Source organism: Watersipora subatra, chromosome 2 (genome assembly GCF_963576615.1).
Source record: "Watersipora subatra chromosome 2, tzWatSuba1.1, whole genome shotgun sequence".
In the NCBI taxonomy this organism is placed as follows: domain Eukaryota; kingdom Metazoa; phylum Bryozoa; class Gymnolaemata; order Cheilostomatida; family Watersiporidae; genus Watersipora; species Watersipora subatra.
In genome coordinates, this window is record NC_088709.1 from 16,765,513 (window position 1) to 16,779,024 (window position 13,512).

At 36.7% G+C, this 13,512-nt stretch overlaps 1 protein-coding gene across 1 annotated transcript; it reads right to left on the reverse strand.

Moving 5' to 3' along the window:
* Positions 1-938: 938 nt before the first annotated feature.
* LOC137387708 (nuclear transport factor 2-like) lies at positions 939-5,844 on the reverse strand. Its single transcript, XM_068074202.1, has 4 exons — positions 5,673-5,844; positions 4,526-4,597; positions 3,119-3,217; positions 939-1,264 (listed from the first exon to the last, which is right to left on the reverse strand). Exons 1-4 carry the CDS (start codon positions 5,757-5,759, stop codon positions 1,151-1,153), a joined length of 372 nt encoding a protein of 123 aa, XP_067930303.1. The 5' UTR covers positions 5,760-5,844; the 3' UTR covers positions 939-1,150.
* Between the last annotated feature and the right edge of the window lie 7,668 nt (positions 5,845-13,512).

A 13,512-nucleotide genomic window follows, 5' to 3' on the forward strand; every position in this document is an offset into this window, starting at 1 on the left:
TATACAAAGAGCTGTTAAGTTTTATATGCAAATGAGGCATGTAATACTTCACAATTATAACTGATCTTAATGATGTTGTCGTTAGACATTTGCATCAAGATACCGAGTGGTTTCAAAGGGATATGTATAAAAAAGGACAGCGACTAACAAGTCCGATTTGAAAAAGGTATGTATGATTTTTTATGGAATCCAAAAATATTTGCATTGAGGAAAGAGTGTGACACATTCTAATGCTGACAGCTGTGTCTGTCACAATTGTATATGAGGCCCACACGACAATAATCTTTGAGGGCTTAAAACAAATTTTTCTAACCTTCAACTTGTATCAAATGATATGTTGCTTACTGCTTTGCCTAAATGTCCCCATCAACCAACTTAATTATTTATGTAACACATAAAAGTGTCTACATGGAATTTTTCCTGTTGTCCAGTTATCAGTGATAGTGCTGTTTGCAGTGCTATGCTACACACCTTTGTAGAAAAAGCTCTTGGCATCAGCAAATTATACAGTCCGACATAGCTCTACAACATACATGAGGATGAATTGGTACAATCAATTGATTTTATGCAGAGTTCAGTTTGTCTGTCATATTATAGCTATAACCTCAGAGGATTGCGCTACTAGGTTTGGGTTGAAAGAGTTGTCCTCTCTTCTAAAAATATAAACTTGGAAGCGGATAACTATAGACAACTTCACTAAATTAGATAGTTACATGAAACATTGTTGCGGGAAGGCAGGACATGTATTATTGTCTAGGTAGTAATTAACTGAATCTCACTAGACAACTATGTTGTCTTTCAAATGGTTGACACAGAGATCACTGAGCGTTTTCAGTAGAGCACTAATTGAAGGCACACGGAATCTATAAATATCAAGGCACAAATGACACTGGGCTAAAAACGCATGTTGGTGTACACACAGTGGAGTGAAGGAAACATTAGCAGGCAATGCATTGTCTTTATTTCAAAATAGGTTAAGAATAGTCAGTGATTACACAAAGCAACTAATGACAGACGAAGCGCAAGTCTTAGCCGAGGTGAAGCCTTTCCGTAGCTCTACATCCTATCTCTCAGTTTATCCACAAGGTTCACCCGACCCAACGTATTGTTCATGCAGCTGAGTGAGTACAATCCGTATGAGCAGTAAAACTCAAAAGTTGTGGAGACTAATTCGAAACACATCATTTGCGATGAACAGGCTTCCGTCTGGCTTCTGTCTTAATATAAATGTTTCAGTGAATCCCATTGGCTTGTCCTCATCGGTCTACAAGCAAAAGTTACAAGGCACTACTGGTAATGGTAGATGGTCTAATGCCATAGTAAACCCCAAAATATACGATAATTTACCCGCAGAATGCCTAACAATACCTCCCTTATGATATAATATATCAACTAAACCATACAACCAAAATCATCAGCATCAAGTAATGTTTACAAAATTAAGTAACAAAATTCAAACAATACAGCGAAATAACAAATAATAATATATGTGGACAAATAAAGACAGTGCCAAAAAAAATTTCCACCACTGATTTGCACACACGATTTATGTATTTACGACACGATTTCATGGAGTTTGATTAGGACAGCCGCAAAAGTACCAATACTTCAAAAGCATATGTTAACTTGCATCAACTCTGTTGCTTGCATACAGGAAATGCCTCCAAAACACAGCAAATTGTTGATGTCTCTGTACTGATTTACGACTTCATATAACCATGGCAACATAATCGTTCTTTACAACAGTAGTACTTTTTTTACTAAAACAAAGCACTTGTACATTATGCACTTGTACACAATGCACTTGTACATTCTATAATATAATGAGCAATGCAAGAATAAGAAAATGACAAACAAATTCTTCCATTTGTGAAAAAAACGCTCTCAGCTGTGAGAAAACACAAAGTTGAAGCTTGGCTGCGCTTAAAAATATGATGTAATTAAATTCTCAGTATTAATTATAACTTTGTTCACTTAACAAAACTCTTGCTAGCTCATGGAAAAAATGAACATTCCAAACAAAAAACATTAATATAATTATGGCTGCAATCCTATTTGTATTCTAGTTTTATTTTATAAAACAACCAAAACAATTTGCATAGCCTACAGTAAAGTATTTCTTAGCTTACCATTATAGACATAAATTATCTTTTTACACAATCTTGAACAAGGTGATTGCTTATACTATTTCTAACTAAATAGATACACTACCTGATACAGGTGATAACAGCTGTAATGATAGTCCTATTGTCATGTCGTAATGAGTAAGAATATTTGTGAAACGTTTGGCAATGCTAGCAAAAAGAGTAAGCAACTCCCTGTTGGGGTCATATGAATGAAATTAGGTCATAAGTAACTCTCATCGAAATATTGTCTTGTGACAAGTGTAGTATGCAAGAATTTAGACTGGTTCAATATAAGAACTGATGTTGTGATGTTTTATTTTATGCACAACTATTTCTCTTGAGTTTATGTCAAATATCTGAAAGGATTAAAATGTCTACTGTGGCCAGAATCGCTAACCTATGTTCCACGCTTACTTGCCTATGTTCCAGACCTATTAGCCTATGTTCCAGACCTACTAGCCTACGTTCCAAGCCTACCAGCCTATGTTCCAGGCTTACTTGCCATGTTTCAGGCCAACTAGGCTATGTTCTAGGCCTACTTGCCTATGTTCCAGGCCTATTAGCCTATGTTCCAAGCTTACTTGCCTATGTTCCAGGCTTACTAGCCTATGTTCTAGGTCTACGAGCCTATTTTCCAGGCCTATTAGCCCATGTTCCTAGCCTATGTTCCCGGCCTATTAGCTTATACAGTAATGTTCATAACTTTTGATTAAATAAATCACCAAACCCAGACTATAACCTCCGTGCATCTTCAACTATTCGCTACGAAGACTAAGTGTAAGAAATAAATACTAAGTGGATTTTAGAAATATTATTGAGTCCTGATCGATATTATCAACGACTTGACAGTTTTCAGGCACACATGCTATTAGCCTTTGTCCTTTCAGTACACTAATATTGTAGACCACTGGAACAATAGGCTACTATTTGTAAAGCAGTCAACCATAGATGCCTGCCAACAAACTAATAATCAAAATCGGAAAAGAACTAACCTTGAGTTGCCCGTTCACTACGACGAGTATTCCACTATCTCCAGTGGTTTGCACATCGATTGTTGTTATGATGTGATCAACTTTTTGAAATGGGAGACTCTAAAAAATAGTTTTTAGATAGTTAATAGATGCGGAGATATTTAAGGCAGTCGCTTGGCATTCAGTTGGACTGTAGGTACATCTTAATTCTAATTCCAAAGTTTGTTAAGCCGATTCCTTTCATGAATGCAAATCATCTAAGAATACTGTAGACACTCCTACAACGAAAATAATCCGTTCCAGAAATGTTTACATTAAAGGGATGTTATGTTATACAAACCATAAAATACATGTGAATTGCATAATTCGTTCCAAGATCTTTCCAAACTCACCCCTTTGAATTATAAAGAAAGAACTAAACTCAACTTTTCAATTTAACGAGTGAACAGCAGCAGTGGAATTATTTACTTGTATCAACAACTTTTCTCTTTTTTCTTATCGAATTCACTCAGTTTAGAGTTCATTATTACTATTATTCATTATTACTGTTATTCATTATTACTATTATTCATTATTACTATGATATGATTTCAAGTTAAATTAAAGATGAACTTGCACAAAATTTTAGTAGATTTTATCAAAAAATATCGGTATTTTTATATCATTTCTGATTGTTTTTAATGTTTGAGGTATTCTGATTGCCAGGATGTTTTAGGATTGAAATCGATAAAACTGAATCACAGTTAAAACGCTCTTGCTATATATGAATAGCAGTGTCCGTCTGTTCATTCATCTGGGCGAAGCCAGGGTTAGAGGTCGAAGTTAGGATAAAACATCACTTTCAATAAGACTCCAACTCGTGACATTCAGATTGGTAAACCGACAATCTAACACCCCCACCAATAGACCACCTTTAAGTATTTCTGAATATTTGTGCAGCTACTTATTCTCTGTATTTTATGAACACGCATGACGATCTCTCATGACACCCTAGACTTCGAGGATACTAGTACATACAGTAGAGAGATAACTAGATAATAGAGATAATACAGATAATAGATAATTACAGATAATAGAGATAACTCTATACGTCGTTTTTTCTCCGAAATACGGGAAAAGAAAAAACAATACTTTTAAAGCTAACTATGAGATTATTTAAACCGAACTTAATAACTTAAAACTTAAACTTAGGATAACTTACACTGACTTAACGCTTTACGTTATATGGAGGTTTTTTATGTAGTACGAAGCAAAATTTACATAAATTATTTACGTTATGTGGAATTTATAGTAAGGTTTGCGTTAAGGGAGTCTACTGTACTAGTCACTGGGTTCAAGCCACATTTGCTCCATCATGTGATTTCGTTTGAATTGCTCATGGCTAGCAAACAAGGTTGACATAATCATCTAATGCAGGGAAATACTTACAGTGAATTTGGCAATGATAGCTTCTCGTCCCACAATAACATCACCGCTCTCAAAATTCAGCTGGGATTCTTCCTAAAAAAATAGTGAAATAAAATACATATTTGTCAGAGTACTTACGTTACAACACACAAGTAAAAGAAAATAGATACATTGTCATCAATTGCTCGGCACACAGGAATAGCTTATAAAAGTAGCTTACTAGACATACACCCAAGTATATGCGTTCATACAGCTTCAATACATAGTATTGCTAAGTGTGGGACATTATTTGTCTATTGAAAAAAGTTTAGCAGAGAATTCATCATAAAAATGAAAACAGGAGCTTAACATGCTTGCTTAACAGGAGCCCTTTCACTTGACCAAAAAGGCCTGTTGAAAGCTTAATATGAAACACGATGCATGCAGTCAATTAAACTTGTGTCAACCTTTATTTCATGTTTTGTAACGCCAATAAGCGTGAAATTGCTTCTTAAATGTTCTCTGTTATAGATAGACGACTCCTTAGTTTTTATCTATTATAGAAGACTTCTTAGATTTTCTTTATAATGGATGGACAACTCCTAAGATATTCTCTATAATGGATAGATGACACCGTAAATATTCTCTATAAAGAATAGACGACTCCTTAGATATTCTCAACTTTTCAACTCAGCTATTGCATACCCTTTTTTAATCAAGGCAAAACTACTATTATTCTCCTAGAATTGTGAAGGGCAAATGATTGGAATTCGAAGTCCTCACCTGTACCCCAATTGCATACGACCTACATACAAGAAATTCAAAAGCGCCAGTAATGGCTAAATGAAGCTGAAAAAGAAATACCAGCAGATCACCGCTACTTTAGAATGAAAATCTACCATTTACAAATCACCCTATGTTTGCAAATAAACCAAAACTAGGTGACATCCGTGTAACTATTCAAAATATTTTACAGCAATGATTTATATAAGCAAGATACATTGTTTAGTACATAATATCGGTTCAGATTGTGTTTGATAAATTCTTTCAACTACTTTTTAGATGCTTGCTGTGAATGACCGCATACATTATTGTCAGCCAAAACTTACATATTCTCACCCTGTGCGAATAGCGACTGCAATCCATGTGTCAATGGACTGTCAGTTTTAAAAGCTAGAGACATACATACGCTGAAGAAGCTGCCAAGCTGACTCCGATCGGCATCAAACATTTGGTAGTACTGTGCAAATTGTTGCTTGACCGTTTCTACGTTCATCTTTATTTGGTTATCCTCTTCCTAGTCCCTAAACAATGCGAGTGCTCCGAGTGCTCCGCACAGAGTAAACTCACCTAAAACCATCGCTTTGAAATGAGATTCCTAATTAAACCCATGTCTATTTAGTTGACTGAACTTTAAATAGACACCTACATAAGACTGCTCAAAAGTGCTTCGCTAGAATGGGCTACTTTTTTACATCGGCGTGTATCTTAGGTTTCAGAGTGCATCATATATCATCAGCAAGATTTGAATTGAAATGGGCCAGAAATAACCTTAACCGTTACATTTTACAATTTACAATTACAGAACTATAGTTACCGCGTGATGATCTTATTGAGAACAAGTGCTGAATAAATTAGGATCATTTCGGGTAAACATTTAGTTTTAAGGAAATATAGTTCAGCAAAGGATAAGAACAAATCTAACCATCTTGTACCTACAACGAAAGTTCATCATGCCTTAGTAGCTGCATTAAAATTACATTTTGCTCAGTTTTCCGCTACTTATTGCAGTGTTTCAAAGAAATTTAGTTATTCCAATGATTTTTTAAAACATATACAATAGATGCTCCTACAACGTAAATAATCCATTCCGGGAACATTTACGTTAATTACGTTATTGTTATTACGTCAAGCCTAATAACAATTGAAAACACAGCTTTTCATTTAAAAAAATTCTCAAGCATATTGTAATAAGCAATAAATATGAACAACCATTTTTAACATGAAAATTCCGCGTTAACATGAACCTTTTGAAAAATATTTTACAAGCAGCTTATAAAAGATACGACAAACATGACTTAAAACAGGTACACAATCATAATTGTAATCAAGCTAGTAAAAAAACACGTCAGATGTCCTTAATCAAGACAAAATGAAATTGACAGTAGAGCCTTGTTGTTTATCATTGGAACTTCGGCGAACTAAAGTTTCACCGCTTTTAGTCTTTCTATAGAAGAATTGTTGACATATTAGGTGAATATTCTCAAAAACTACACTAAAAATATGCCGTCTTATTCAGAGTGTTATGGAAACTATACTAACTTTTACTGCTGAGAATTCTTTTTGAAATGTTTTTTTGCGGAGACAAAAAAGAGCTCCCATACACATCAAAACTTTTTGTACGCATCTTTGTCAGTTTTGCAGTAGTTTTAAATTTTCTACCACTTTGGAATGTATTTTTACAACAACAGTTGTAGTATTTGGAAAAAATTTAAATGAACAAACAAAAGTAGTTTCATATGATTATGAAATAATTACAAAAAAACTGTAGTAACTAAAAACACAAAAATATGCTGCACTTGTGAGAGAAAATGATATCTATTATATATTTTTCACTTTTATTTTAAAGGTTGACTTGGAACAAATTTCACATTACAGTTATTTGGTATCAAAAGATTCACCATGTCTTACTCTGCTGTGTGGTAGGTGCAAAATATGTGGAAATGTGATTACAAACTCATAAAAGATCAAAAACGAAGAGTTAATCGCCACCATCACGAAACTGCCGTAGATCAGAATCATTTTATTCCTCTGACATAATCAATCCATTTGGTTATTGTTTTGACACATGATGTTCTCACGTGAATTGAAATTCCATACCTTTAAACAAACGCATGTACCGTTTCTTTTTTCTTTTTTTTCTTCATAGAACTTGTTATGGAGAAAAAGATTAATTTAAATTGACCTTGAAGGTGTGCGTTTCCCTTTGGCTTAAAGTAAAATTGATATAATCTTGGACTCAAATAAAAAGTGATGAGAAAAAAAGAAAAAGGGGTCGATGAAAACCAATATTACCACAACTAGTGTACTTAGTCATTAAATTATAAAGTTGTTTAGTTTTTTTTCATTTGAAGGACCAAAGGATTGGATTTGGGAAGATTTTGAAACAGATTAGGCTATTTACATGCACTTTACTTTTGTATACCATAAAACGATAAAATCTAGAACGGCTGATGTACGTTGGAGGGCATCTGTGGCTAAAATGTTAGACAAGCCGCATTTAACCAAAACTATCAGTATATAAATAGCGCAATACTCCAAAATGAGCTGAAAAAATAGTTGTCACTAGGCTAGTTTGAGCAACATAACTGTCATCAATTGTTCAAGCGTGGTTACTGATCAGCAAGCCATTACTGAAGGTTCAATGGAAGAGCTGATAGTTGACTACTTTGATCCCTTGAAAACCCCATAATTGAGCAGAAAACAACGAATATCAAGTTTCTAGACAATTAAAGATCTATCACAGGCTTATTCACTGTAGTGGATTGAAAGCCCATGTAGGCATTTAGACAAACGATTTGCGCAGTGGTGATAAGATGCCTAGTGATCTGATATGCTGTGCCATAGCGGATTGTGAAGTAAATTTATGAATATTAAAGATAAAAATTAATACTATAACATCAATGAAATTACAAATAAACTAGTAAATATAATTTGTTTCTTGTATGCCTACATGTGCTTGATAGTAAAAACGCATTTGCTTTTACGGTACGGTGTTTGTTCATTTACTGATTGCACCATTAAAGCAAGGAGCAGCTGAAGTTGTGTAAGTGACTCACTTGCACATTAAGTCAACCACGTTGCAAAAGATTAATATAAGGTGATACAAAACTCCAATGATCTTTGAGAAAACAACTACAGTTGCCTATGTGACATTCAGGCAAGCTTCTGATATGCTACTTTTGTTGTGTTGCACTCACCATAGCCATTAGAGTTGAAGGGTTAGGTTGATTGAACTAACAACCCCAAAATGTATTAGTAGAGCCTAAATATCTTTCTACAAGAAGATTCTGGGCCTTTTTCAATATCCTTTTAAAACTTTGAAGCCTGCCAGCTTAGCTGAATTTTACATTTGTTTCTTTTAAATACTCTTCATAAAATAGAATGTATCAGCTAATTGTAAGCCTATTTGCAGTGAACGATAGTAGTGAGGTAACAGTTTGCAAAAACCATAACAAAAATGTTATAATCTTACATACTTTTACTACAAAATTCTTCAAATATTGCCTACAACAGTCATATTGCGCTGGGCTTGTTGTATAATCGGGTTGGTGGGCCACAGGTTACACTAATGTTTGAGATCACAGCAGTTACAGGTAAACATGAAAGGTTATGAGAAGTCGAATGAGAAATCGGTGCGATAGTAATGGAGTCGAGTGAAGGAGTTAGTATAAAGGTGAGTGGAGAAAAAGACCAGGTTCTTCTTTGCTACAGCTTCGTGTGGGTAAACTTGTTTATACAACATGGTGCAGCTGACAAAGTTCTAAATTTTTTCTGTTATATGTAACAAAAGAGTACTGGTACTGTTGATATGGTAGGTTTAACGATTGACGATACCCTTCAACGGGCGTGCAGGTGTGGTGACGTGAGGTGTGAGAGAAGGTGAGGTGTTGGAGTAGCGATTTGTCGAAGCTGTAAAGTGCCGTGTTTGAAGATATAAGGGTAAGACATTTAAATTTATTAATCATGAAGGAGAGGGTGAGAATTAAAAATAAAAGATGAGGTGTAAAGTGAATGGCATTAGCGGTGGAGAATAAATTGTGTTGTGAAACGATAGTCCAGTTATCCGAAGCTGGTGTTTGGTGAGCACGCCAATGGTTGGTAAGAAAGATTTATCGACATGAATTTTGTATCGAGAGTGCAGTTGAGAAGAGAGGTTATGAATGCGAATGTAGTAATAGACGTCCTATTATGAGAGGGAGAGATAAGATGGTGCCATTATTGAGAGCCATTGGGCAAAGTGGTAGAGAGGTGTTGAAGGTGCAGAGTTCGATGTAGATGGTACAAATTCCACTTATGAAAAGGCAGTGGAGGTTTTGCAGGAGTATTATGGAATATGGGAAAGAATGTTTGTGAAGGGTCATAAGTTCCTAGCAGTTCGACAGGCAGTTGGTGACGATTGATAGTTTTTGCAGCGAGTTGAGAGCTTGAGCAGACATGTCAAGGTATTCAATAATGCTGATAAAGGTTAGCTCTAAAAGTGACAGTTAACCGGTTGAGAAATAGAGGAGTAGAGACTCGATATAGAATGCCAATTTGATTTACTTTATGTTGAATGAGGCATTGCGGCTCATGAGATGGCGAATAATTTTGACAGGTTCTTGAGAGCAGAGAGTTAAGGTAGTGACTTGAAAAGCGAGATTAAGAATGAGGTGGCGAAGGTGTCAGAGTACGACAGCCGTGCGCAGAACACAAGGGGTGATGAGAGGATACGATTCGGGAGATAAATATTCTCCGAAAGGTAGTCCTAGAGGTAGTAGGAAGTATTATGATGATAGCAATAATGCGCATGATGTTAGTAGGTATGGGACAAGGAGTCAGGGCTATAGTAAGGACAGGGTCAATAGGAAGTATAGAAGCAATAGCAAGGACAATAGCAAAGAGAAGTGCGTCTCTAGACAGGGAGGAGGTAGTAGAGTAGGTAAAAAAAGTTTGCTACAACTGCACGCAAAGTGGGCATGAAATGTGAAGCTGTCCCACCATCAAGTGTTTTTCTTATGGGAAAGCCGTGTATCGCATGACTTAAGGGATGAGAAAATAGAAATGAGGTATGACCGGCGAGGTAGCAGCAGTAGGCTAGAAAGCGGCCATGACACCAGCTGTGAGAGGTATGGTAGTTGAGATAGTAGAAGGGAGAGGAATAGAAGCAGAAAAAGTCCTGGTGAAGTGAGAGATAAATGGAGTAAATACAGGGATAACAGTATGGACAGGTATAGGAGTAGAAAAAGTCGTAGTTATGAGAGAGACAGTCGGTATGAGAGGTGGGGTACAGATAAGCATGATGAGAGGGACAGTGACCATAGAAGAAAACCTTTTTCTAGGGTATGTAGTGAGAGTGAGAACAGTAGTAAGGACAGAAGTGTTAGATTTTCTGGCTTTGGATAAATATGGTGAAGACAAATAACTAGGTTGGAGAATTGTGCAGCTTTTGAAAGCTAATGAGGATAATGGTCGAGTTTATGTTTGATACCGAGGTGTCGGCTGTAACCGAGAGAACAGTCAAAAGGTTGAACCTACGATTAGAGGAGCCATCGACAGTCTTGGCAAAAATAGATGTGTGTGAGGTATGAATAGTTGGCAAAGTGAGAGTTTAGTTGGAAAGTAAATGTATATTTATGAAAACTGAAGTGTACGTGTTGAAGGGATCAAAGGCAAACTTGTTGAGCATAACCAAATTAAGGCAGCTGAATCTGTTGGTTGTGGTCAATGTATATGCAACAGCGAGTTTGACCCGGTTGAGAAGTTCTTAGAAGTTTTTGAAGGTCTAGGCACTATGCCAGGTCTTTTTAGAAGGGAAGGTTCAGAGCCAGTCAGGTTGTATTCACCTATAGACCTATAGCGGCTGAGTTAAGAGAGCAGGCTAAGCAGGAGTTAGACAGTATGTTGACCAGTAAAATAAGTGAGCGGGTTGAGGAACCCACTGAGTGGTCCTCAGGGGTAACTATAGCACCTAAGACAGGAAGGAAGATGAGAATGTGTGTGGATTTGATGGGAATGAACATATCTGTCAAGCACGAAGTTTATCCTCTGCCTAAAATTCCAGATTTGCTCAGTGAACTGTCAAAGAGAACAATGTTTTCGAAATTGAACTCGAATTCAGGTTTCTGGCAGGTTAAGATGAAGGAGAGGTCAGTCATCGATGAACTTTATTACCTCTTGGAGTAGATATAGATTCAATCGGATGCTATTTGGTATTTCCTCAGTTCCTGAATTTTTCCAGAAGATGAAAAAAGGTTGTAGGCAGTATCAAGGGAGTGGTATGGATGGATGATATCTTAGTATATGGGAAAGATGCCGATGAGCATTGGTCAAAATTAAGGGAGGTATTAAGGAGAATCAGTTGCTCAAGTGTTACATTGAGGAAAGATAAATATGAGTTAGGCAAAAATGAGATCAAGTTTCTGAGCTATTTGGTTGCAGCGACTGGCATTAAGCCAGATCGGTGTAAAGTTGCGGCAGTTTTAGGCTTCCAGCTGCCGGCAAATGAAACTAGGGCGAAGTTCACAAGGATGATAAATTACTCGAGTAAGTTTAACAAGGAGCTAGCAGAGTTATGCACACCAATTTACAAGGTGTCAGGGAGTAAATCAGAGTGGTATTGGGTTCCGAAAAAGGTCAGAAAAGGGCGTTTAGAAAGGTGAAGATAGCTTTATCTAAATTACCAGTATTGTGTGCCTTTGATTTAACCAAAAGGCATCGGGTGTCTTTAGATGTCAGTAGGAGTGCAGTTGGAGCAGTAGTGTTGCGATTGAATGAGCGTAATAGGTGGCAGCCAGTTAAGTATGCATCGAGGAAAATGACAGAAACTGAGGAAAGGTATACGATGATAGAGAAAGAAACATTAGCCATTACATGAGCATGTGAGAAGTTTGACTACTATTTAGCAAGCAGGAAGTTTCAGATTGAAACTGACCATAAGCCATTGATTTCACTTTTGGGTGAAAAGGACTTGTCAGCATTACCAGTCAGGAGTCAGAGGTTTAAGATGAGGTATGATTACATGATTTTTCATTCACCTGGAAAAAAAATGTATTTGGCTGAGTCTTTCAGTAGACCTAATGACAGGTCTTACAGTGAAAGTAGTGTAGATAAGTAGATGTTGCGATAGTTGGCTGTGCGACCATTGACAATTTTATGGACAGCCTTATGAGAGAGTTAAGGTCTGAGACCTTGAAAAATACAGAGGCTGCGGAGTGTTTGGAATACGTTATGAAAGGTTGGCCGGGAGGTGGTAAGAAGTTGGGTGATGAACCTTTAAAGCTTTATAGTGCGAGAAAATGGCTTATGATACAAGATGGGTTTCTTTTCTTCAAGGACTGCCTATACATACCTAGGTCAATGAAAAAATTGTATTTAGAGAAGTGCCATGTTGGTAATCCGGAAATTGATAAATGCCATAGGAGAGCTAGGCGCCACTTCTGGTGACCAGGAGTAAGCATTTGTGAGTTCGTAAGGTGCTGCGATATTTGTATCATCCATGGGACATTCAAGCTCCAACCTGTGGTTGTATGAAAATTACAAGCAAGGCCTTGGGAAGTACTCGGTAGTGACATATTTGTATTCAATGGAAGTTGTATTTGCTGATAAATTGATTACTATTCCAGGTGGATTGAAGCGCGGCACAATCAATGCTAAAGCATCTTGGGAAGTAACAGCGGAAATGAAGAAAGTGTTTACTTGCTTTGGTATTCCAAGCATTCTGCGGTCAGATACCGGGCCTTGTTATGATGGAAAGACTTCTAAGATTTTGCAAATTTGTACAAAATGAGAGTAGTTACTAGTAGTCCTCAGTACCCACAGAATTATGGGTTGGCAGAAAGCGCAGTTGAGACAGTGAAAATTTTGTGGAAAAAATTAATGAACAAAGATATGGCATTTTTGGTCCATAGCACAATCTTTCTGTCAACTGGTTACTTTCCTGGCAAACTAATGTTTGGCAGCATGATCAAATCGGATTTAGGTGTAAGCAGTAAAAATGAAGCAGATTATATGGAGTCAGAAAGTAGAGAAAAGGAAACGAAGTCGAAATTGAAAAGCAGTTGGGATATCAAGCATAGGGTATCAAAATTGCCTGAATTTGAGCCAGGACCGGTTTCTATGTGAAGGCGCCTTCTCACACCGGAGCAGTAGGTATGGTAGCAAGGAGGGACAGTGCACCAGGCAGTTATTGAGTAAGAGTTGGTTTGAGTGACATCGGGAGAAATAGAAAACATCTGTTCCCCTGAATAACAATTTCATCCGACAATTTC

What these genes read in the sequence shown, in the direction of transcription:
- LOC137387708 (XM_068074202.1), bottom strand. Translation starts at nt 5,759, where the DNA reads ATGAACGTAGAAACGGTCAAGCAACAATTTGCACAGTACTACCAAATG. An exon ending in AGCTTGGCAGCTTCTTCAGC is followed by an intron (nt 4,598 to 5,672) that starts GTATGTATGTCT and finishes CTATTTTTTTAG; the next exon opens with GAAGAATCCCAGCTGAATTT. An exon ending in CTATCATTGCCAAATTCACT is followed by an intron (nt 3,218 to 4,525) that starts GTAAGTATTTCC and finishes ACTATTTTTTAG; the next exon opens with AGTCTCCCATTTCAAAAAGT.